The following is a 26,480-nucleotide window of genomic DNA, read 5'->3' as shown; positions in this document are numbered from 1 at the left end:
AAGGGTCACCTAAACCTGCTGGCAAGGGTTTTGTCTTCAGCAATTTTTAAATAAAACTGAAACCTCTCTTTTTCTAGGTCATTTCTTCAGTACCTCAAGATCAGCTCCAAGCCTTTGCCCCCATATACTCTCAGCCCTTTTAGAAAGGACATAACCTGAATTAAAAAGAGAAAGGAAAAGCCCCAAAACCTAAGAAAATTATGATGGTCACAAAAAATTTTGCTGAGTCCAGGACCTGGCCTGGACAGCATTTCCCTCAAACTGTGCTCAGCTCCCTCCACAGTGGCAGTGGGAGAGAGGAGCAGAGGCTGAGGGCTCTCCACAGCCTTCATGAGGTGGACACCTACAGCCCACATCCTCCTGCAGTCCCACAGGTGCGCTGGCTGCCTTGGTGGTTGGTTGATGCTCACCCAGGGTCTCCTGCCAGGGTGGTGCTGCTGAGCTCATCACATCTGAATGCTGAGGCTGGAAGACAAAAATCCCCCCAAAACTGTGTTCCAGCTTTGGCACGTTGGGAAGAGCCCCATGGGCTGCCCCCACTGGAGCTGGGAGTTCATGCCAGCATCGCCAGCAGAGCCAGGCTCTGGGGGCCACATAAAGCCCTGGATTCTGCTGGATTCAGCCTGAGGTTACCTGAAAATCTGTGCTTTCCATCACTGCTCCATGTGAGTTCCAGGCAAGGAGCAAACCCACCAGCTCATGGCTTTACTGCTGCTGCCAGTTCCCCTTCACTCTGCAGTGCAGGTTACCATGGCAGCATTTAAACTGCACAGAACCGTATACTTAGGCCTTTCAAACATATTTCTTTTGGTACTAAGGACTTTACCTTTCTGAACTGATATCCAAACAAGAAAACTCAGGTATATGCATCCATTGAAGGTGCAAAAGCTGCTGGGGAAAGCGAAACAACCCAATTTTTACAGAATGTTCTCAAGTGTTTTCGAAATCCCATTCACCCAGCGTGCATAATCAGCCTGCAAACACAGCGTTAAGGGCAAGCAGAAAACAGCTTCCAGATCTGCTGGAATCCTTTGGGCTCCAGTGCTCAGGGCAGATGAGCCATGCCCACACAGACCTGTGGTGGGGGGCAGGAGGCAGAGCCCACCAGTTGGTGGCTGCAGTGATGACTCTTGCTGGGCACAGAGGTTGGGACATCTCTCCCAAAATGCAGAGGTCTGGCTCTGCTTCAGACCCTTTGGCAGGTGATGTGCTTGGGTAACCCCACCCTGTCCTGCTCAGAGACCCTGGTTCACCATAGCTTCTGCATGTGGTGCACCCGAAACTCAACATGTTCTTGGCTCCCTCAGAGCAGCCTTGCCCAGGGACATGAGATTCAGGCTTATTCCCTGAGCCTGCTGCTCCCTACAGCAGCTCTGGCCCATCACAGAGCTCTTGCCAAGCATCATGGCTGCATGGCTGCTGTAGAGGGTGCAGCATCACACCGAGGTGATCAGTTCCTGCTGCAGGTGCACAGGGTCCCAGGACCAGGGAAGGAAGCATTAAGAGAACAATCAGGAGTAGTAGTACTATAGCTATCCAACTCAATTCCCAGTGTGACCCTGAGGCACAGAAGATGGTCACAAACTCAGGAAGTCTAAGAAATGGGGGATTAGAAGAACCTATGCAGACCTCCTCTTTCCATTACCAGTGAAATAAGGAAGCCTTCACAATTTTTTCCATGCATGGATTTATTATGAAATCAGATATTTACGGGCAATCATAACAGTTTCTACAATAATAAAGTTTAATACTTTAAATTACTTGGGAAGATTCCACACATCCTCAAGTACTTAATTTAGCATCTCTATTATTCCTTAAGACAAGGTTTTTTACACCACACAATAAAAACATGAAAGTATTTCTGTTTTCTCCTATGCTGCAAATGTACAGCTTCATGCACTGCAGTCTTCGTTCTCACAAGAACATGCTGTGTGTGCATCAACAGTGTCCTGCATATCCTCCGACTTCTGGTCAAACTTCGTCTGCTTGTCTGTCAGGCTGGTAGCTGAATCTGATGGGGAACAAGAAATGAAAAGTAAACAGCTTACTTCACAAATAGTTCTGCAAGGTACAGCATTTACCATACACTAGTCATTAATTACAGCAGGCTTGGCTGTTCCTCACTGATTTACATATTTATATTTGTCTCAGTCACATAGAGATGTTCCAGGAAACCCACTTCATTAATAAGCCAGTTCTACCTTGAAAGCTACTGCTTCCATGTAGAATTTTATTAATGATACATTTAGGAAAGGGCATTATGATCTTTAAGAAAAAAAACTTGGAAAACAGATACAGTTCTATGCTCTATATAACCTATATCGACTTTATCTAATCTCTTATCATCCATACTATACCTATAGAAAATAAATCCTCCTATATCACTGGGCCTGTGTGCAAGAATCCTGTCCACACCTGTACTTCTAGTGCCTAAATCAGCTCAGTGAAATAGGATCACATCCAAAGGCAGTGAAATCTGAAAAATGCAAGGCAAGGATGCCCGTTTCAGGGTGCTGCACTTGGTCATGTATGGCTCAATCTCCACAGGCTGCAGTAAAAACTTTTCAGTTGAATCACCTTGTTGACTGTGCTGTTATCCTGCCCTTACCTTGACAGCCCTAAGCATCATGAAGGTGAATTCAGTTTAGATTTTAAATTCCAGTACAAGGAAAACAAGTAAATGTACAACAGAAAATCATCTCTCTCACTGAAGGAATGCTTGCCTATTAATAAAACAGGGAAAGGGCTTCAGTCAATAGGGCACTAAGTCCACACCTACTTATGTCTATGTTATATTATTCACACTTTTCAAGTGGAATGATTGAGTCAAGTCACAATCTATTTATACTTTTGCTCAGCTCCTATCAGTAGGATTTTTGTTGACTTACCAGCAGGGAGACAGTGGAAGCCGACAGTGACTGGAGTAGTCTTGGTGGGAGAGCACCCCTTCAGGCAGCGCAGCACAGGCTCCGTGGAATAGCACTTGGACTCGACCCCGGTGAGCTGAACCGTCTTCTCGAGCTTCACAAAGGAGCGCCGCAGCTTGCAGGCTGCAACAATCATTGGGGACAGCTTAAGTGCTTACAGTCAAAAGCTCCACACCTCCCCAGAAGGACCCATCTGCCAACACCGCCAATTTGCAAACAACTTCCCCTCTGTGAAAACAATGTTTTGATCATAAATGAAGCAGCTCTACAGTCTGATAAACCTTTCAAATCAGCTTGCTAGATATGGAGTCCTGGAAAGCTAATTTCAAATGCAACTGGTCTGTTTCTAGATCAGGATGTAGAAACATAGTCTGAGGTACTTTCTAATAAACATTTTTCAAAGTAAACTTGCTTACAGAATAGCTGTCAAACCACATTTTAAAATGTTGGATATTCAGCAGTGGAACTAAAGGCAAGATGTCTGGCCAAATAAAATTAATCCCCAAAGAATTGCATTATTACCAATGTCATTCAGACACAGAACTGGTGCAGATAGAGAGCAAACAGTCATTGCTGCCAGCAAGTAACATCAATCTCATTTTGGATTCCCAGGACAAACAGTTACAAGTGAGAAGCTAAACAGACCACAACTTATTCCTAGCTATAAGTTTTATATCTTCAAATTTCAGCAGTTTCCACCATATGTTAAAAGGAAACAGAATGTGGTCACTACCAGCCACAGGAATATTATTGTGTATGGGTATGTAAAGCAAGTTTGTTGCCCAGAATTTGTGACAAAAACGTGGAAGAATAACAGTTAATGTAGAGATAGACATGTACAAGCCATCTCCAGGGACTGAGGATGTCCTTCCCACAGGGCAAGTCTCTACACATGCAACGTGCCTGTTCTCGAGCACCATGGTGTGATGTTGCATCATAACCTCAGCTGAGAGCACCAGCACACCATAAGATCCTAATCTGCTGAAAGTCTTAAAATGCAGGGGTTTTATTTCAACCATGTAATTAAGTCCCTGGAACTGTTCATGTCCTTGAATGCTTTGCTTGACAGGTTGCACTGGTTCAAAAACCAGGTGGTCAGCCATGGTAATAACTACTAATCCCCATCTGATTTTTTGATGGGCCAATTGCTGAAAATCGATGTCTGGAAAATGCTGTTGTACTTAAATCAAAGCATTCCATGCGAATTTTATCCTCTTTCTGATCTTCTTCGAAAATACTTCAAAACTGAAACAAGATTTTGATTCATCTTGTTTTTGAACTTCAACTAAGTTGTATATTTTGGCTTGTTTAACCTGTGATTTCTTATTTCTTTCTCAACTTGCAAGTAATTTTAATAATTACTATATAACTTAATAATGAATCTTCTAATATGATTTTATTTCCAAAATATATACAGATTTAAAATTTTCTGAACACATTCTATATTTTCTGAACAACTGCAGTAATATTATGTTAAATTTATTAGAGCTAGCATACCTCCTCTACAAGGCTTTTCTTCCAAAATCCAAGAATGCCCAAAGCTCACTGCATCTTTAGCTACATATCCATTGGGCATCCGATATTCCTGTTCACATTCTGCATCATATTTTCCACACAGTCCACACATTTTCCCTGCCATCCATAAAGCAACTTGAATCTTGGAGGAAAAAGAAGTGAGAAGTATTTCAAGTTAAAGAAAAATAATACCTGTGGAGCACATTTTTGCTATGCAGGTCCCTTCCAGTGTAAGGTAATGCACATACATTTAAAATCTCTTTGATAAAAATTCAAAAGGGTCTGACAGTCTGACAGAGACGCCAAACTCCTGGTGGGCTGCAGCATCTATAACTGCTACAGTCTTTATAACCTACTGTGCCAGTCTAGGTTGTTAAGCTATTAATGCTCTGGACTATTAATATGCTGAAGCTTTTTTCTGGTGGCTGTTTTGATAGTACAGGTACAGTTTATTGACCTTTTATGTTCCAGCTTCATATTAATTTTAGTGCAGACTTTAAACTACTCATTTATCTAAAAAGAATGGCTGAATTTTTGCTGTTTTGAAGAATTATACAGCTGTAAGAACAGTGCTCAGGAGCTGAAAACTCATTTTTCTTGCAAAGGCACTGCTGACTCAGCGTGTGTACACTCACAGACCCGCTTCCCAATATACACCTGTACTGCAAGAACAATGTACTTTTGTTGATCAAAGATTCTCATTTCTCACACTCAGAAATAAAGAGTAGGACTGTGCAATCCTGTAGCATCGTCTTCCCTTTGAGGTTTTTTTGTGCTCTGCACACACTTCCCTTTGCCAGTGTACACTCTCGCATTCACACACACAGATTTAAGGGAATCCTACGGGAATTTCTTAACACCTAATCTTATGAAGAGGAAGAATGATACCCTGAATGTGTAGCCATCAAAGTACAATTTATCAATGCCATAGGCTGGGGCGAGAAGTACAAGCCCTTGCTTTTCACTGTGGATCCACAGAGAAGCACCTAGAAGAAAAAAACAAAACAAAAAAAACCAGACCAAACTTAGCTTCTTTAAGCAAGAAAAAGAGCAACTGTCATGTTTCTGAAATTTTATTTTCTTCAAAATTCCTCAGTTACCCTACTCAAGAAACAAAACATAGAACAAAGCAAGGTAGAAATGTGCATATATAGAAACTAGGTGTTTGCTAAAGGTTAGAAGACAATGATCACAGATGTATTCTTCTTTCTTTGGGTTATTAACATATTCACATTTATGTCTAGAAGTTATTACTGAGCTGTCTATAGCATCTGTGTAGTTGTGCAGATTGACAAGGCTCTGAGTACACGGTATTGGAGTATGGAAATATGAGGAACACCATGACTGTCACTGGAGCCATTTCTAGCACAATTATCACTTCCCAAGCACATAACAAATAGGACAGAGCTCAGCACTGGTATATGCTAACCCAATTTCAGCAAGATTTAGCCCAATGCATATATTGCAGCTCTTCTGTCAGAATACCCACACTGTATATAGCCCCTGACTACACAGCACAGGATGAAACAAGGTCTTCCTGTACCTTTCACAGAAACAAACAATCCCTGTTTTCAGAGAATCAAGCAGGTTGTTTCACCACTTCTCCATACCTATCCCCAGCACAATGCAAGCCAAATTTATACCTACAAATTGAATTGGGAGTAACATCCTTATACAAGTCATGTGTGGTGAATTTTAGAAAAGCTCTACTTCAAAAAGTTTTAATCAAGAAAAATTTGATCGTATAACCAAAACGCTTCTCCAATTTGGAACTATAGTAGTGATGTACAAAAAGGAGGGATCTTCATGTTAATTATATCTTGATTATTTAGGCTACTTCAAGAGCTTCACACTCTAATCAGTCTTTCTAAATGTTCCAGTGCAAGTGAGTAAAATACATGCTCTTAAATAAATATTACCTTAAAACCAAAGAAACACTTACTGAATACAAACTGATCAAATCTCCTTCACAGATTCCTTCTCTTTCCTTCTTTCTCCTAAAACATATGTGAAAATTAAACAGCATATGCTGTATCACTTACCAGCAGACGTAAATGAAACATTTGTCGGGCTCTCAGCGCCATCCACCAGCAGCTTCACCCATCCGTTCACAGGGAACATATCGACTTCACTGTCAAGGACAAGAGTGTTCACAGCCAGGCTGGGCCACATTCACACACATACAATCACAGAGGCATTTTCCTGCTCACTAAATATCAATGGTCAGAGCACAAGCACATTTCAAATGCTTAAATTACATCAGGGGTATTCTTGTCACCCGAGATGCAAGATAAGAGGTTCAGCATTACATTCAATATGCATGGAAAATAAATAAGGGGAGTGCTGAAGCCCCATGGGCTGCTCACCGTGGCAGTAAAGCTCAGATCAGAGCTCCTCTCATGCTAAATGTGGACAATGAGGTCCCTCATGCTCCCAGCATCCGGCAGAAGTTACTTACTGATTGCCAAGCTTGATGTTGATTGCTTTCAGGTTCACAGCTTCTTCTACATTCCTCATCATCACCACGAACTTCAGGTCAGAGCTGCAATCCTGAGCCAAGATGTGGTAGCAGTTTTCTGGCATTGTGTAGTTGAACTGAACTTCATTAAAGGTTGTGATCTTGTTGTAGGAAACTGAGCATTGAGCTGGTTAAAAAAAAAATGCCACTGAGTATTTGCTTTTCCGTGAGAGAAGGCTATTTAATGTTTTTTTTATTATTATTTTTAGTGACGTATTATTTTAGCTTTGTATTTTTTCCACTACGTGATATTTTCATATGCTTTACAGCAACTTTTGGCTACTAAGCACCCATAAATTCTTAAAAATTCATATAAAATATGCTTCTCTATCTAACGAAAAATAATTGCCGGAAACTTTAAATGTTATCACTTCAGATAATTGGTATCTTGATCCCTGAAATGTTGATGATTTCTGTACTATACGCACAATATTTTCTCCCAGCTGAACCACCCTCACATTATTACAGAACATTTCCTAATTAAATGGAGATAAACAATGCCAGCAAAATCAAGAAGGTGTCCAAGTAAATCGTGAGACTGAAGTTGTCATGCTTCTGAACCCCATTAAACTCTGACCTTTCAAATTCTCAAGCACTGCAGAAGGAGCTTCAGCAAAGACATTCCAGATGGGAGGCTGCAGCTCTGAAGCTGGTATCCTTGGACCTACAGGAAGTGACAGGGGAAGCCTCATGGCTTTTTCATAGAGGGTAATCTGAAAAGGAATTTAAAAGCACGTTCAAAATGCACCTGTGCCAGCAAACAGGTAAGATTTTTTCCTATTTCTTCTACTTCTGTTGCAAAGACTTTATGTGAACACAACTCATCTGACTCATTGTCCATGAGGTTTTTCCTTTTGCTCAGTTTTCTCTCACAGTGTGAGAGAAATCATTCAAGTATTATTTGGGAGAGAATTAATTACTGCCTTTCAAAGGTGATGAGGTGATCACTTATTCAGATACTACAGATGGAAACTCATGTCCTTATGAGTACCCACCTCTCTCTCTATGAACAAAACCACTATATAAATGTCCTTTTATGAAATATTAAAAGGTTGGAAATAAATAAAAGTAGTTTTCATCATTTGCACCCAAACTGATACTAATTTAATTTTTCTTTCTCAGAATTGGCCCACTGTAATTAACAGTCACACTTTTCTACTAGGAAAAAAATAGAAGAGTGATAAAAATATTTCGTAATTACATCAGGAAGTTTGATAACAACATCACAGGTCCTTGGAGAAGTTAGAGCCACGATCACCCTGGCTTGTCGAGAAGGGTTCTTGTCCGTTTTTTCAGAGAACCCCAGCATAAATGCAGCCCCAGGGACAAACTTGTAAAACCTTCAAAAGTTCAAATCAGAGAGATCTGGTGAGATAGAGAAACAAATGTCTGCACACATCCCAACCAGATTGTCTCACATCTGTGTGTAAGTAGCACAAGTCTTCAGGATCCCTGGTTATGTCCTCACACCCACTCTCTGCACTACTGTTCAAGTGTTCAGCGAAAGGAAGGATCTGTTCCTCGGTTTTCAGTAATTATGTCCAGGATAAAGAATTAATGTACATTAAAATAAGATGTAATCTCATTCAGCTTTTACGTCCAAAGGCAGTACTTGGACAGACCAGAGAATAAAATATCAGCAAGCACTTAAGCCACTAGAACCTTGTGTGCGGATGCTGATTTTTCCCAGTTGACCACTATTGTGAACAAGTGTCACAAAAGACTAAATCCTCACCATTCTGCTGTGGATTTGATACTGGAAGGAACTTTAGGCCACTCCAGTTTCACTTGTACAGCAGGGTGGGCAGCAAACCGCCCGGTTACCAGCTCAGATGAAACCTTGTAGTCCTGGCAATTCCGTCCCCATTTCAGGTAAGCCTATAATGCAGGGATAAATGGTCCATTTTTTAATGCCTGGAGCATGGTTTTCCTGTGATCCATATATAGCTGTACAAGCTAGTTTTGAGCCTTACCACTGCCTTGTGAGCATTGAGGACTGAAGCATCAGCACAGAGCTTCCACTTGCTTGAATCTGTGAGGTTTGACACAAATACCTGCATCCGGGGCCTGACTGAGTCAATATCAGCATATACCACAAGTTGGAGGCCTCCTATCTTCTTATCGTCACGGATGCCATGAAGAAGAACAGCTAATACTGGAGTTTTAACATCTCCCAAAAATTTTGGCTAAGAAGAAAGGGGAGAAAGTATGCAAAGCATATAATTATAGAAGAGTTACCATGGAGCATTTTAGATGCAAGATCTAGATGGATAAAGGAAAAATAAACAACTGAGCCACAAATATATACCAGCATATGTGTCACACATATATACATGCCTATAAAACCTCGTGCGTATGACTTTAACGTGCACGTGCCTCTGCATGCCAGATGGATTTTATCACTGTGTTTATATGAGCCAAAATTTGTGCCATTTCCTGAGCTACAGCTGATACCATGGAAATATTAATATAATTAAAATACAGTATTGACTATATGATTTGGGCTTCATTGTTAGTATCCAGCCTGTGAATAAAAGAAAGTGGTTCAGTTTGAACAACATCAGCTGTCAGTTGCATGCGTCACTCACTCCCACAGCAATAACATCCCCCAGCTTGTCTCCTCTTGTTTATCCGTCTGGATCTTATGTTGGCTTTCTCCTCACGCTTCTGGGAGTTCTGTGGGACAATCAGGTTTTTTGTTTGCACAGCAACCCAGCACACAATATAATCCAGGACATTTTCTTCAACATCAAGAACCTCTTCCCCTGGAGCACAGCCTTAAGTGCACTATGACCTTCAGTATCTTCACTCCATCATTCTCAAGCCTGTACACATCCAGCTGGGTGATAGAGAGGAACCCAGGTTCTCCATGTCCCCTCTGGAACTTGCCTTTGTCTGAGGCTGCTCGGAGCCTTGGCTGCCATCGCCAATGTCCTTGCACTGGCACTGCAGCACCTCAACCTCCATCCAGGCTGCAGAGGTCACAAGATCAGTCTCTGCAGGCATCTGTTGGGTGGGATTCCCCTGAGGGAAGGGTTGTACTGCAAGTAAGAAGGATCCTCGGTGGAGAGGAAAGAGCATGTGGGAACTATGGTGCATGTCTTGACTGATACCTGAGACTCGAGAGGCTGGCATTTCTCCCTCCCCATTATCCTAAATACACAATCGCTGTGAGTGCACAGCCACTCCGCCATCATTCCAAGCTGTCAAAACCCCCTAAAAACGATGCAACTAACCCATGAAGCTCGAGATGAGGCACGACTGGATCTGGCAGAGGAATGTGAGCTGCTAGTTCGGTCATCTGGGAGTTTTCTTTTTGGGAACTGCAAAAAAAACCCAAACCAAAACAAAACAAAACCACAATATGCTTAAGAGGGTAACTTTAAAGCATGCTTGAAGAAATTGCACGAGGCAGTGCTGAACAATGCTCTCTCTCATGGCACTTGGAGTTGCTAAGCTTGTATTCCAACCCTGAGTAGCTCAGTGACTTGCAATAGGCTTTTTCCTGCTTAGTATGTAGGATCTAACTCAGAAAAATCTTGTTTGCCCAAACACATCTGACTCCTCACAGTCCGTAAGGACCATGTCTAAATGAGACTTCCCCATATGAAAAAACAGTGGACCAGAGAAAGTATAATTAAATCAGCTTCTCACTTCAATATGAAAGACCAGAAATTCTGCACCAGCCTGATCAACTGGAGGATAAACTGAATGGAAAGGAGCATCTGAATGGACAGGCACTGCTGAAATGCTACTTTTTGAGGAACACGGATATCAAGTACACTGCTCTGGCTGGCTCATGCCCTAGTAAGAATCTGCTCAACCAAAATACTATAAGGTATCCTCCCACATTTGTCCACATCACTATCCTCGTTGTGTACCTGCAGTGATCCCAACCAAGTGATCAAAGCCAGTCAAATGAGCCAAGCTTCTGATGGTTCCTCCAAAGTGTGCAGCTCCAGTCTTTTTCATTGTTTTGGCAGAGACTTTGCATCTCCTTTGCAGAGCCACAAGTGGCTTCATGTACACAGCACAAAAAGGAACACAGCTCTCTGTCTATACGCATTTCAGAAGAACCAGCACGGTTCTAATGTTATCAGTGCTGTAATTTTCTTCAACAAAGATAACAAGTTGCCTTTAAAGTCTCCATTTGACTCTTGACAGATTCCATACTTCTTTTACTGAGGAAAGAAAAACTCACCTCTTGTCTATGTGCTGATTTAAAGCGGTACTGATAAATCTCATGAGCCTCCTTTGAAAATGACAAAACCAAGAAGATTAGAAGCCTCAGATGAAAAGAAATGCTGCAATTATATTGAAATCTAAGCACTGGGAATTAAATAAGAAATTTACTAATTATCATTCATACATAGTTCTGTACTACTAATTATCATTCATACATAGTTCTGTATGCTTAGACGCAAGAACATAATGCAAGATAAATTAGTTCATATAAAGCATTAATGTTTCTACCACAAAATTAAGACAGAAATACGCAATGTTTATGGGCAGTAAATTGTCAAAAAAACCCATTTCCTGGCAGTAACAAAAGTTTCAACAAATAACTAGAAACTTTTGAGATGAGGTAGACATCTGTGCCAATGATTGCAGGTGTGTTTGTAGAATAAATTTTGCAATTTTATGTTGCTAAAATTTACTGGTCAACCCATAATGCCCTGAATTGCCATGCAAGGCCACCCACCATCAGGAACATGATTCACAAACATTAGCAGCATCAGTCGATTTACTGACAAAATTACCCAGATTTTGGAATACGCGCTGCTGCTGCTGCCACCTTCCAGATGCCCTGAATGATGCTCATGGCTATGGCGGCTCAGTGACTCACTGCTGCTGCTGCTGCTGCCATTCACATACTTTGAGTGATGCCCATGGCTATGATGACTCGATGACTTCCTGCTGCTGCTGCTACTGCTTCTGCTACTGCTACTGCTTCTGCTGCTACTGCTGCTACTCCTACTGCTGCTACTGCTGCTGCTCCCACTGCTGCTACTGCTGCTCCTACTGCTTCTGCTCCCACTGCTGCTACTTCTGCTGTGACTGCTCCTGCTGCTGCTACTGCTGCTGCTACTGCTGCTGCTACTGCTCCCACTGCTGCTACTTCTGCTGTGACTGCTCCTGCTGCTGCTACTGCTGCTGCTCCTGCTGCTGCTACTGCTCCCACTGCTCTTGCTACTTCTGTCACTACTGCTGCTACTGCTACTGCTCTTGCTACTTCTGCTGCTACTACTACTGCTGCTGCTACTGCTCTTGCTGCTTCTGCTGCTACTACTACTGCTGCTGCTACTGCTCTTGCTGCTTCTGCCACTACTGCTGCTACTTCTGCCACTGCTACTGCTGCTGCTACTGCTCTTGCTGCTTCTGCCACTACTGCTGCTACTCTTGCTACTTCTGCTACTACTGCTGCTGCTCTTGCTACTTCTGCCACTACTGCTGCTACTCTTGCTACTTATGCCACTACTGCTGCTGCTCTTGCTGCTTTCATCTTTGTTTGTTGCTTGCTTTTCTTGATCGTTCTCATTTTCATCACCAGCCTCTTTACGACGAGGAGAAACAGCAGATGATGAGGAAGAGGAGACAGCTGAGGAGGCAGAAGATGAGCTGGAGGGATGTTTTATATCGGGGTCTGCCCCAAGCTCTGTTAGCATAGTGTTTTCTTTCTTTGAGGGTTGCTTCTTCTGGTGTCGTGTTTTATTTGCAACCTGCAAAAACAGTCCAAGAGGTGCAAAAGAAAGAATACGTCTGGTCCTGTGTTTACAAAGTAAAAACTTCTGTGGCTGTCAGACAAGGCTGGGTTCTCACACCAGCCTTTCAAAGAAAAACCACCTCCCTGCTTCACTCACTGCAGAAGCTGCAGAATTCCCTCAGATCCACTCTACCCAGCTGAAATCCAGCCCAGCACATACCACCTTGCTGGATGCACCCCATAGGAGCAATCCCTCAGCATGGGGCAGTGGCACCTTTCAAACCAGCCCCATCCTTTCTTTGCCACACCAGCTTTCCACACTGAACTTCAAATTCTTGCCCTCGTTTAGGGGAAAATGCTCCCCACTGTCATGCTTGAAGTCACTTGCCTTGAACACATTTTCAATGCCTAGAATCTTCTTCAGTTTAGCTTGAATGTCCTCATACAGAGATGATTCACCCTCTTCCTCAGACGCTGAGTTTACTTCATGAATTATTTTGGAAGCTGCTCTGGATCCTGCCTGAATCTCCAGCTGAATTTTGTCAATATCAGCATCTGTTTCAACTACACACCAATTGCACGCATTAGAAGGTTATAGTGTTTCAAATAGCACTGCCAAGCCTAAGATGCTTTTACCTGGGATCAAGTATTTTTTACCTGGGGTCAAGACTATTTTAGCTTCATGTTCTCCAATGAATCTGTGCAAATATGTATTTTTTAGGAAACTGGCATCTCGTGACTTTCTGGAAAAGCAGAGCTGACACCCAAGATGACGCAGTTTGACGCAAATGTCTCGTTTGTGAGCTTTTCTTCCTGTGATGTGGCGAAGATCCTCTTGAGAGCTATAGGCACGTTTCCTTGATGTGCTGTCAGCTTCTTGCTGCATTAGAGATGAGTATGTGAACACCACTGGGAGTGTGTCATAGGCAAGAGTAAAACTACAGACACCCATTACAGAGAGGGTAAGTTTTACTACATAAGCAAAAAGAAATAGGTTACCTTTGTGAAATCTTCACCAGAAGCTCTATCTGATGATTTGAAAGGTTCTTCCACAATATTTGATGAAGCATGTTCTGGGAGAATTGAGGTTCTCTTTTCAACACCTAGCTCTCCTAAATTTCTTGATACGGCAAAAGCCTGATGTCTGTTGAGATACGTGCAAAAAAATGGTGAATTATTCTGACCCTTTGTCTTTGGATTAAATGAAATACATCCCTGTCAGTATCACGTGACAGCACAGAGATAGGATATTTGAACACAGGGATTGTATGTGAATTTAGAAATATAAATATTATTGAAAACAAATAAGAGTTCATTACAAATATAAATTTTCTTATTTGCAGGAAGTTTACAAAATCTGGATAAATTTAAACAAAATTTCCAAAACAACAAAAATATTCCTTCAAACATAAAAACCAAAATCCCTAAAAGACAAAAATAATAAAAATAGTAAGAACACAAAAAAAATAAACAATTTAATATAAAAATTACATTGCTAAATAATTTAGGTATCTTTTGATTTTTAGCTACTGTACTTTTCTTCCTCATGCTTTATCCCAAAGGTTCTGCTACATGCTGAAGAGTCACTCTGCCTATCTAGAAACCTCTGTGGGAGGTCAGTCAATAGTGAGCTTTGTCAGGTTTCAGCAACGTGAAATATTCTGAAGTAACGGGGCCGTACCTTCCGACCACTATCTCAGTTTCCTCATGGCATGGATTCGTTTCAATCTTAATATTTTTCAGCTTCATGTCTATCTTGGCTTCAAACTTCGTTGGGACTCTTGTCAGGACCTTGCCTTGAATTTCCACAGCTTGTTGGAAGTATTCTGTGTTGACACCCATTGTTGCAAATTTCTGTATGTATAAGCTGAAACAGAGTGCAGCAGTCAGGTGTTAAGAAAGGCGCTCTTTTTACCCACGTGGTTGTGCCTTCTCTTAAAAACCTCCTTCACATGTAAAGCCTTAGAAACCTGCCATACCTGGGACTTATATCAGAACGAATCTGCACAGTGGATTCAAGCAACTGTGAAGGTCTGAAATCTCCAGTTAAAGGGGGAGTTATCTTTCCATCAACTGCAAATGCAAGAGCAATATTTAAACATGGTAAAAATGAAAGGAGTTGAACATAAGCAAATGCAGTTTTCAGCAGGAGGTAGTAATTTTGTTAGTACAACAAATATGACTGGAAAACAAGACAGACTTTGGGGTACATGAGACCTTTTATGAGTCTGAAGAATACTGAAAATATATAGGCAGATTGTTCTGTAGGCAAAGGTTCTGTTGCAACATATTGAAAATGGAAATAAAAATATACTTAGAAAAGGAAGAGCTGGCCCAAACTGAAAGTTTTGTAATTAGTGTAACATTAAAATTTTAGAAACATGGGGAATCAGAAGACAGAGTAAATGAAGGGAACCTGGCTAAACAACCTCTGCTCTCCAATCTTTCTTCACATCAAGTGTGAACATCTTTCTTGTACTGTGGACCCAAAACCAGACATTGTACTCCAGATGCAGCTGCAAATGTGCCAAATAGAGAAGGAAATCATTGTCACACTGGTTCTGCTCTTGCTTCTGCAGCCCATAATGCAGTTGGCCTTCATCACCACATGAGCACACTGCTGGTTTATCGTACCAGCTTGTCCTGGCCTTCCTACAAAACTGCTCTCTGTCCAGGTGATGCCCAGCCTGTACACTTGCATGGGTTACTCCATCCCACATGAAGGACCTTGCATTGCCTTTGCCAAATTTCACCACACTTCTGTCAGGCCATCCTCTCCAGCATGTCAGGCTGCCTGTCAGTGGCAGCCTGATCCCCCAGTGCACCAACTGCTCCCACTAACTCAGTGTCAATATTGACACAGATTTGCTGAGGGTGCCCTCTTTTCTAAAACTCAAATTTTTAAAAAAGGCAATGAACAAGTGCCAACGGCAGAGGAACGTTTCTCGAACAAGTCACCAATTATATTTTCAGCTGTTGATTACCCTTGAAGATCAGCAGTCCAGACAACCTTCATGCAGTTTGTAGCCCATCCATCCAGTACATACGTCCCCAACTTGGCTACAAGGTTGTCATTTAAAAAAAAAAATACACAGAAAACACACAGAAGGGGCAGAGCTGCAAAGATATTACTAAAGTAAACTAACAAACCAAAAACCAAGAGCAGCAAAGAGTGGATACATGGGAGAGCACATGTATTCCTTATGTGGTGTCAGCAGATACAAGGGAAAATTTTGCCTAATTTATATCTGCTGCACAGCACACAGTGTGATCACTGAATTAACTTCTTGATGAGGATTAGCACTTGCATATTTATTCCTTTAAAATAGAACTCCCACCTCTTTTCACAGGCCCTCTTCTCTCCCTGCCTTAACTTTACTAACAGTTCTCTTTTTATTGTCTTCTATTTTCTGCTCTGTTTAAATCAACATTGAATCCTGCTTAGCTTGTGTGTGCATCTCTCAGGAGTCACCCCCTTCTGCCCACGTTTGCATCAGCTCCTCAGGCAGCTCTTGGGTTTTTTTGGCCTTGAATGTTGTGACCTCTCTCTCTCTGGCTTCCCAAGTTCTCATCTCACCTTTTCTGTCTCCAATCCATTCAAAGACAATGCACAAATCACTGCATCCAGCTTCTCTTCAAACATCTTCACTGCCCCACTCTCCAATACAAAAACTAGTTCTTTTTTTTACTTCCTGGCTTTCCACTTCCTTCTCCAGCCTCCCTCAGCCCCTGTCCCTCTCACCCCCTGCTCAGAGCTTGTACAGCTGATCTCCCACTTCCCAGCTCACCGCTGACTGCAGCCCTGGCCAGAGCAGTGATGTAGGAGCTGTATTCCAGAGGCAGGCCCGTGCAGGTGGGGACGATGTATCGCAGCTCTCCCAGCCACACCGGCTGTGTCCATTGTCCTGCAATGCCACTGCGCAGTTGGCCAGCCAGTCTCTTCAGCACTGTGCTCCTGTCAGCAGGTTCTAGAACAGTCTGCAATAGAACAGAGATCCGCGAGGTTGGGATATGAAAGTGTAACGCTGTCCAATATTGCAAAGAAAAGTAGGGGTTCCTGGTACCTTCACAGCCTGTTGTAGGACTTCCTTATTGATGTTGATGTAGGCCAGCTCTTGGCCAAAGAGTTTAAAGTAGGCTGATATCAGGGGAGTTTCTGTTGGCAGCTCCTTCCATCCCAGCAGCTGAGGAACAGATAAAGAAACAAGCAAAGTTTCTTAGTGCAGCCCTTCACAAATGATAATTCATCCGGGTGACTAAACCCATCACTGGCCAAGTTGCCCTTTTCCTTTCTAAAATTTCCAATTGTAATAGTGTGAATGCACTAATTCAGACTTTCTTCCACCATCGAGATGCCTGCAAATGTTTGGTAATCCAATACAATAACATTCACACACAGGGTCTGGGCTGTTAGTACCACCAAACCCAGTTTGAAAGCACAGCAAAAAAATAATCTTTTCCCCTGAAGACAAAGGCATATTCTTGTAAACTAGGTGAGATAGATGAAGCGAGGGAGTAGTAAGCCTGCCAGGCATGTGACACGCCATGCTGCAATGCCTGCTGCTCCCTTCCCCTCCTGTGCTCCTCCTGGAGCTGTCTTTGAGGTGGGGAGGAAGTAAAGCCAGAGCAACAACTGGCAGAAGCTACTGCAGCCATGGCAGATGTCCCCTGCAGTCCCCACTGCATGTCTGTCCTTCACAGAAATACTTGAGCTGACTCCCAGGAGAGGAGTTCACCTCCTGAGACAGGGCTTAACTAGAGTGAGAAGCATCACTAAATGCCCCTTCACATAACACACATGTTGTATTACTGAAAATACCTACAGCTTTTCCAATCTCCTTTATCTTTTTGTATGTGGAATATTCAGCAAACGGGATATTTCGTTTCACGATGACATCTGTGAGGCCTTCCACACGGACACCAGCCTACCAAAACAGCATGAGAAGGAGCAGTCTGCAACATGCTTACAGAGAGGAAACTTTGTGAGCAGTTTTAACTTTAATTTGATTTATTATTGTCTCAGGTAAATATTTACCTCCACCAAATCAGCCACCGACCCTGCAGAATATGCCATCAGCTTGGAAATTATTGCTGATGGGAACATTGTTCCTGGGCTGTTCATAACAAAGACATCTCCAGCAGCACCAACTTTATAGTTATCTATGGCAGAAGGAAACAAGAGACATCTTTTTTGTCACCATTCTGCTTATCATTCAAGATCATATTTCTGCAGCTTTTTCCACTGCGAGCTGTAAGATCTGTCATTACATAAAATCTAACTGTTTAGGCAGAAATCATTAAATGGCTACTCTAAACATGTGAGTCTCACATTTAATTAAATTTCTCACTGAAACAAAGAATGGCATATTTCTCCAAAGGACTTAATATTTTAAGAGTGGATTTCTGAAGTGAAAGTTTCCTGATCACTGAAGCACTTACCAAAGTAACCACCAATACGTATGACCTTGCTGTAGCGATAGCTCAGCCTGTCCAATTTGGGGGCCAGCAGCTTAAGGGCAATATTGCAAGCTGAAGATCTAAACAAAATGAGAAAGGTAATAGTATTCAGAAATAAGCTGCACCCTGTCAGTAAATAAACTGACTTCAGTTGTCAGCACATGCAGAAGATCATTATTTGCAGAAGAGCACCTGCTTTGTTCTGTCTCTACTCACATGTTGTACGTGTACGGCAATCTGCTCTTGGACAAAGCCTTCATGTGGGAATACACAAAACTGGCCACTTGCAAATTGCTCTCCTTCATGGCCACATTGGCAATGGTTGTTATTAAGGGAAGGGCAGGCCTTGTCTCAAATATAACAGCACAAGACATCATCCGCACTTCGGGGGAAAGCGACTCGTCAGCGAGGATCTGGATGAGATATCCCTGCACCTGCAGAGACAAAACAGTGTCTGGAATTACCAGTAACTGAAACCATTTTGCAAACTGGATCCACACCTAACCCACGGGCAATATGGGAGAGGGGATCATTATCCCTGTAGAAAGTTTTCCTGATCTTTTTTACTGCAGGGTTCCATGTAACTTTATTAATATGGCTGAAGGGGCCACGGTGGAACAGCCCCACGGAGGCACTGAACCCGAAATAAACGTCCATCTATTGATGTATTGAGTCACCCCATGACAATCAAAAAGGCATCAGCGTTGCTTTGTGTGCTACTGACATTCAAGTATCAGTGAATATCTTTGGAAGAAAAAAATGTAGATAATAAGACAGATTCATTCTTTGAAGAAACTCCACTGACTCAGTGAGTATGCTTCACTGTTTTAGACCAGTTTTAAAAGGGTTCAGCCGTTCACCAAAGGCAGTCTGAGTGAATGGTTTCTCATATAGGTCCTCTGCCTAACCCACCTGAAAGGCAGGAGTCTCGCCTACACTTTCTGTGACAGCAACCTCAGTGTGGGGTCAGTGGTGACTCATCCAACCTCAAGGCAGGGGTCTAAAAGAGGCAGAGTAATGCCGACATTTGGCCTTGGAGTTTAACAGAAAGTGTCTCTCCTCCTGACTATAGAGACAATTTAAATTACATATCTGACTTTTAGGTGTCTAAGTGTCCACTACATATAACTAGCACAGGACTTAGCTGGTTACGACAGATGACAAAAGCAACACAGCTGATATCCTTCTGGAAGCTTCCTACTGACTAATTATTGTTCCAGCTTAGCAGAAACCATCAGCTAAATGTAAAACTGTACAGTATTGTTCTTAAAAATAATCTTTTTTTAAAAAAGTATGCTGAATCTATACACACGACACCATTAAAATCATTCCCCTTATGGCATATATTCTAATTCATTAAGTAGGGAAAACCTACCGCATCCTACTTACTGTTCTGCGGTCCTTCCAAGCGATTTTTCTCAAGGCCATTATGGCATCAATCTGAATGTGGATGGGGATATCAGAAGCACTGGAGGAAAATATGGGAAGGAACTTCAGGATGCGCTTGATGCTGGCTGGCTCTCCCACGTTGCCAATGCACTTCAGAGCTAATTTCATTTTGTCCTCACGGCCTCTGCTGATTGCTTCATCTGCCAGGTCATGGATGGGCTGTAAACAAAGCACAGTTCAATCTTCTCATTGTAGTGTATAGACTGTCCACAGTGTCCCCCTTACCCACTGAAAAGCCTATCACAATATAGCAACTGGTTTTAATAAGGTCACTCAGTGGTGATTTCTCTCAGGATTTTACCGTTGCAATGTGAAAACTATGATTTCAATGATGAAGCAAATAACTACATTGATAAAGTGATTTGATGCCTTTGTTCTGAAGAAAACCTACAAAATGTGTATTTATATTTCCAGTCACCATTTTTATACTGTATCTTAAAAGAATTAAGCTAATATAATGAACTCTATTAAGCTATTAAAAAAAAAAAAACTTGGCAAAAATCCACTCACCTGGAGAGCTTCTTTAGGACAAGCTGAGGTCTGAGAACAGTATCTATTCACCACAGAACTGTATCCCAAGCTGGCAAGTTGTTGAAGCACGGGATTTTTCTGGATTCGAGAACTTGTCACTAAATCCTGTGAAGAAGAAAAAAATTAATTAGTTATTTAATACAGTGCTTCACGAAGCTTTCAGTGCAGGAAAAACATCAGATCTTATTTGAAGGGATCAATTTCAGAATGATTACTGTTCTCATCCAAACAAATGAAAGTAGGTTGTAGACATTATGTTTGGAAGCTTCACTTAGGAGCTTAATTCCCCACTAGTTTATAAATATGTTAGGTTACAGAGCCACATTTTGATTTTCCTCAACTGAACATAACACTGAAAACATTAAGATTATGGATAAACATCAATGGAATATCTCTAGAAAATTGTGCACCCCAATTATATTAATGATACATCATATCCTCTTTTCCTGTTTAAGAAGAATATTGACTAGAGATGACAAAAATTCTGTTCAGAATAAATGATTCATTATTGTATCAACATATTTGTTGTTTGCACTAATACTTTTCCTGCAGCACTTTCCAGTTCATGGACTAGCTTGCAATTGAAAGAGCTGCTCAAGTGACATAACACACCAATCATCATTTGTTTCAGAAGTAAGAGATTAAAGGGGATGAAGTTTTGTCTGTAGAAGGCATGACAGAGCAAACTAAATTAAACTAATTCCCAGCAAACTAAAATGGGAATTAATCACAGAAGCTCCTATAAGAGAAGGGCTTTATATCAATACAGAGAAATGAAGACACAGAACTCTCCTCTAATAAATGTTATGACAAAAGAAATTCATGGGTCAACATTTGCACAAAACTAGTGTACACTAGAGGAGAATGCAGTCTTTAATGTACTTAATCACAGGTCATTGACTATCATTCCTTTCGTAGTGAGACAGGAAAGATTCACATGGCTTTACTCACTGCTGCTATTGGAACAGTGTGTTCATCAGCTTTTGTTAAATGGAGAGCAAAGGGAACACTTAGAAGAGCCTGAAGGTAGCTAAGGTCATCACCGCGGATTCTGCTCTTAATGAATTTGAGTGCTTCTGTGGTGCCTGTCGCAGAAACTCCACTCAGCAGCCATCGCCTGCAAAGAGATTTTCAAAAAATCCTTCATTTTAGCTCCCAGTTGTCACAAACCCAGAAAAGTTTCTTAAGGGTTGATACAATGAAATACCTGTAGCGGGGTTTATCTGAACACTGTCTCCAGATGGACTCCAGGGTGTCAGCGCTTGCTGTGCGGCAGAGCTGGACAAGCTCCAGGAAACGGTATGGAAGATCATCGTGGAAATCTTGTTGGTTATTCAGGACTATGTGTTGCAGTGTTTCAATTATCTGTTACAAAAGACAAGAGAGAGGGCATACATAATTACATTCTTTGGAATTTATGATCACTATTTTTTTTTTTAATTAGAAAAGCAATTTGGAAAAAAATCCTCTACCCGTTGTTCAGGGTTTTTTGTCTTGATGAGCTGCACTGACATCTGTGGCAGTACTGCTGGGAACTGGTAACGAAGGCCTCCGTAGTTCTCCATGGAGATGTCAGGAGAGCTCCCCCGTTCACTCCTCACTTCAAGCAAGGTGAGTTGTTGTCTGTCAAGAGACAAATGTCGCAGGAGAAAGGCATTATCTGTCTTCACCCATGCACCTTGTTGGTTGGTTCAGTGATACTGTGAAGGTATCAGTTTTACTCTATGATAATTTTTCTTATCAAAATAAAGCCTTTTGCTAATCAATAAAGCCTTCTGTCTGGAACAAAATGGTATTGGAGTTATCTACAAAGAAATTGTTTCTGAGGAGAAGCAAAATTACTGTCTGCTGAATGAGAGATACTGACACTGTGTAATGAATGATCTTATTTCTATGTGCACCATCTTCCTCCTGACACTATAAATTAGCCCCTTTTCAGGACAAACAGAGCAGTAATGTTGCATTCTTATGGTATAAGTGAGCATAAAAGCTTTTCTACTTTTCTTCCATGTAATTGTAATGCCAGTAAGTTTGACCAGGGTACAAAATAAAGAATGCTTTGCTGATCTTTTAGGACTGTGGAAGTCCCAAGCGTGATTACCTCTATCCAACTGCTGTGGAGCTCAATTCTCATGTCACTTCAACTGGGGGTGAAGGGGACTGATAGAACCTATAATTATTCTCACTTTGTGAAGCAAGCCCATGTCCCACCTACTTTGCTTCCGTGACAGCGACACCGGTGGGTTCACTGAATGGTGAGATCTGATACACCTGCTGAGACACCACCTCTGTGATGAGGGTACCACTGTCTGACTGCTTCAGTTTGTAGGAGAAAGCTGCAGTCCCTTTGACAATCCTTTCTTTCTGCAGGAGGAGAGAGACCCAAAGAGTGAATGGGAACAGCATGGCCATGCTTGTAATTAGGAAGATCTTTTCACATCTCACGTACCATCACGTCAACAGGGCAGGGATAGATGTAAGCCATTCCAAGACTCTTCACCACTTTTTCCTGGCAATTGTTTTGGTCTACAGTTTTGGTAACAGAGACTCGGCTGTTCTTCCTGTCTTCCTGGATGACATATCTTGTATGGCAAACACCTCCAATTCCAGCCTGGCAGATGAATACAGATGACGAGACTTCCCAATTACATCAGGATTTCACAGTGTGAGAAGTTTTACTTCATGAAGATTATCAATGAACCTGTTACTATTACATACAATTATTCCTACTGAACTAAAAAATAGGCATGTGAACAATACTCAGGGGATGGAGTTTAAAATTAAAAAGTAATCAATTAATGAGTATCAACAATTAGCAAATAAAATGTATCAAATAGCTGTATTATGGAAGCCATATAACAAATAAATTCATAGCTAATAATTTTTTTCTCTGAAGAACTGTATGTTAAGACTTAAAGACAGATATCTGAGAAAGAATTCAGCCCAGATAATTTGTTCAACACACATACACACGTTTTCTTCTATATGAATAAAAATCACCCTTTTCTTACTACAAACATTCAAAAGTAGATGCAAACTCAAAGGAAAAGTAACTAAAGAGAATAAACACAACCTTTCAGCAAAATACTTTTAGAATGTAAAGAAACACACCTCTTGCAACTCATACACATTCTGCGACTTTTTAATGGTTATCTGTATCATGTTCAGTATTCCTCTCACTATGTTAATGCAAATATCAGGGCAGTTTTCTGGGCCATAGATGTTTCCAATCCGTCCACTGTTGTATTCAAACTTGAAGGACCGGGTAAGGCATGAGGAAACCATCTGAGTGATTTTGGAAGATCGAGTGAATGGGTCCCTGGGCCAGATGCCATTGTATTCCTCGAACTGTGGGGAGCGGATCTGGGAGGAAATTAAGAAACTTAAGTGAATAAAATTGCTTTGGTACTAAATATGCAAACAGATTGGAAGAAATTAACAGAAGCAATAGTTAGATACTCTTTCCTTCCAAAGGTAGGCTTAGAAAGTCATACAACAATTTATTGTTTTGTCTCATGGTTACACTATTGTAAAACCAGTGCAAACCCTGTCAGCTCAACAGTACTATTTTATCTTACAGAAGCAGTTAACACATCAAATAAAAGTCTCCCTTTTTGTCAGCCTCAAAATAAATATTCTGCTTTAGACAAAATTTAGCATTTAAAAGGCTTATATAATTCTAAATGTAAAAAACTGCAGTTTTAGAACACTTCATTTTACCTCATTCTTACACAATTTTTTTATTTATTTAAAATTAATTTCTATATTTGCTTCATATTTGTGAATTGTTTAAATCAACAAAATATTTCAACAGTTAACAATATATTTATAAAGACTGAGACACTATGTAAGTAAGAAGAAATTTCAATAACTTTGGCAAAGTTACTGCCAGCTTAGGTGCCTCAGAGCACAGGCTGGTGCACACCATACAAGAATTTCAGGACAAAGGCTATAGTGTGAAATGCAACCCCTAGCTCCAAATTTTGAAAGATCTACAGTTCAATACAACTGGTAAAAGCTGTCACTGAATTCAGTATTCCAAAAAGAACCTCTGATTTGTAACTGAATTAAAGGCACAAAAATACATTTCTGAAGCATATTTATTTTGAATTGAGTCAAGTCCTATCACTGCTGGTGTCAGCAGAGTCATGATTTCACACATACAGATGTTTTACTGCATTATTCAAACATTATTACATGCTCCTTTTTGATTATTTTCATTTTTTAATCTTACCTTTATCATGTACCACTTTTTATCTTTAGCTTCTATCACTTTTTACGTCTATGTTTATCAGTTGCCTTCATGACGAGGATTTTACACACCCAAGTCCTGCCTTCCCACAGAAGTTAGAAATGTGTGCTAAGGCTAGAATCAAATCTTAGAGCAGGCTTAAATGTATTGAGTTAGTTTGCCATTTTCTAACAGAACCCCCAGAAATTGTATTTCCAGTACAAAGTCTTGAGGAACACCTGCTACAAACAACTTCCACATCAAACACAGGTAAGTGACTCATCACCTCTGAAACTGCAGCTTGCAGATCATTCTCTGATATCTACAGTGATAAGTCTCTGGTTGTGTTTCCTGCAGCTTTCCTACATGCCAGACCAGCCAGATGCAATAACAGATGTGATTTTAGCTTACTGTTGGCACATTTAGGAGACACAGTACCTTGAGGAGGTAGATGTTCTCCGACAGCCCACTGATCTCTAGTTTGCTGCTCAGGCGCACTCCGGCTTTGGCTAAATTCTTTTCCTGAAGCCCATTCAACACCCAGCCTTCATAACTGTACAAGTAGCTCTTTCTGATACTGAATCCAGGGTCTGTGGGAAGTAACAGCCATTTTCACCATACTTGCAAGCACATTCTAATAAATAGAAATAACAGCAAAGTCACTGGAAAAAGATTATAGAAGGAAATTTACTTACCAATGTCAAACTTCTGACTACCTGCAAAAAGCGATGAAAACACAGGTAAGTAGTGTTCATTCTAGATCCAATCACTGCCACTGAACTTAAGGAAAATTTGGGAAAGAAAGGTGAAGGAGGGGTATGTAGCCTTACCTACAAGAGTGAGCACTAGTGCAAGTATGATCCCCCTCATAGTGAAGGCGAATGGGGCTCTGCCAGACATGGTGAGACTTTTATGGAAGAAAGCTCAGGAACACGTGGCTGTGTTCTGCTGAATTCTCAAGTTTTTTATCAGTTTATGTAAACACTTCCCTTTTTGCAATCTTACTTTTTCTTCAGATGGAATAATGGAAATCTAGTCATACCTTGGCATCTACCTGATTATCTTATAAGCCGTTTGCTGAATTATTTAAAAGTTTCCACTTATCCTAGTAAATTTTACTAGATAATTTATAATAATTTTACAATGAACATATTACTTCATTTCCTAGGTTGTGTCACAACTGGCTGCTGATACTTGGTCCTGCTATAGATTAGGTTGATTTTGCCCAGGTTATGCTGACCTGGCACCTGACCCAAACTGTTATCTCGCTGATAGCAGCCCAATTAAGAGTACGTATCACACACTGACAGTGCTCTTCCTCTTCCCTCGGCATTGGTTACAGCTAACCCTGCAGACAGCAGACAAGGACAGATATCCCATTGCTATTATATTCCTATGTGCACCAAAGCACATTCTAAAGAAAACCTATCTATATGGAATATCTATATATTTATTCAAATAAATCAGAGGATCAGTGTGTCCTTTCAGCTCTGGTCACAATGACCAGGAATATTTTTTAAATGAACAAAGATTTCATAAGCCATCAGTAAATATTTTATCTTTCAAGGTAAATGACAGCCAAATCTGAACAATTAAAAGCCACAGACACTCCTCCCAGCAAAGCAGAGGGAATGGGAGTGCAGGTCAGCTAGAACTTTTGCATTTCCTAAGGAGTCAATCACAAAATGCAGCTGAATTACCTGAGCAGATGCAGGCTTGCAGCCAGCTTCACCATCGATTTACAGTGAGAGCCCAGGAACACATTCACACAAGTGTTCTCTTCTGAAAACCTCAGGGCCATAGAGGCAAGTGGAGACACACAAAACACGCTTGGCCTGTTTGAGCATGTAAGAGATTGGGGGATTGACCAGACTCATTCCTCCCAAACAAGTGACACAGCCTTCCAAAGAGAGCTGGGTGGCATCTGGATCAACAATAAAAGGCAAGAAAAATGCACAGGGGCTTCCAAGTTGGAGGATGTTTCTGGAGGAGCAACTTCAGGCAACACAAAAAACTGTAGGCTTCAAACCACACAAAAACCATGAATCTCATTCAAATTCAGCATCTATGACATACTGGTTAATCAGACACTTTATTTCTACTCCCACAACTCCCATAGTTACATGATTAACCACAGGAACGTGCTTT

The 26,480-nt window shown here is 41.3% G+C and overlaps 1 protein-coding gene across 1 annotated transcript; it reads right to left on the bottom strand.

Moving 5' to 3' along the window:
* Positions 1 to 1,670: 1,670 nt before the first annotated feature.
* On the bottom strand, positions 1,671 to 25,846 carry LOC116448082 (vitellogenin-2-like). Its single transcript, XM_032118089.1, has 35 exons — positions 25,163 to 25,846; positions 25,028 to 25,048; positions 24,771 to 24,922; positions 23,213 to 23,464; positions 22,551 to 22,712; positions 22,317 to 22,465; positions 21,574 to 21,724; positions 21,309 to 21,466; positions 21,053 to 21,218; positions 20,081 to 20,206; positions 19,511 to 19,729; positions 18,338 to 18,555; positions 18,104 to 18,201; positions 17,700 to 17,824; positions 17,488 to 17,589; positions 16,729 to 16,848; positions 16,453 to 16,642; positions 14,644 to 14,737; positions 14,346 to 14,531; positions 13,664 to 13,808; positions 13,322 to 13,544; positions 13,053 to 13,228; positions 11,721 to 12,680; positions 11,162 to 11,212; positions 10,197 to 10,283; positions 8,934 to 9,146; positions 8,696 to 8,838; positions 8,162 to 8,300; positions 7,538 to 7,673; positions 6,901 to 7,087; positions 6,485 to 6,573; positions 5,331 to 5,428; positions 4,425 to 4,584; positions 2,889 to 3,050; positions 1,671 to 2,011 (listed from the first exon to the last, which is right to left on the bottom strand). Exons 1-35 carry the CDS (start codon positions 25,230 to 25,232, stop codon positions 1,893 to 1,895), a joined length of 5,847 nt encoding a protein of 1,948 aa, XP_031973980.1. The 5' UTR covers positions 25,233 to 25,846; the 3' UTR covers positions 1,671 to 1,892.
* Positions 25,847 to 26,480: the final 634 nt, after the last annotated feature.

The sequence above is a fragment of the Corvus moneduloides genome, chromosome 9 (assembly GCF_009650955.1).
Source record: "Corvus moneduloides isolate bCorMon1 chromosome 9, bCorMon1.pri, whole genome shotgun sequence".
In the NCBI taxonomy this organism is placed as follows: Eukaryota; Metazoa; Chordata; class Aves; order Passeriformes; family Corvidae; genus Corvus; species Corvus moneduloides.
Note: the sequence above shows the minus strand (reverse complement) of the source record. Positions and strands in the feature narration are given on the sequence as shown.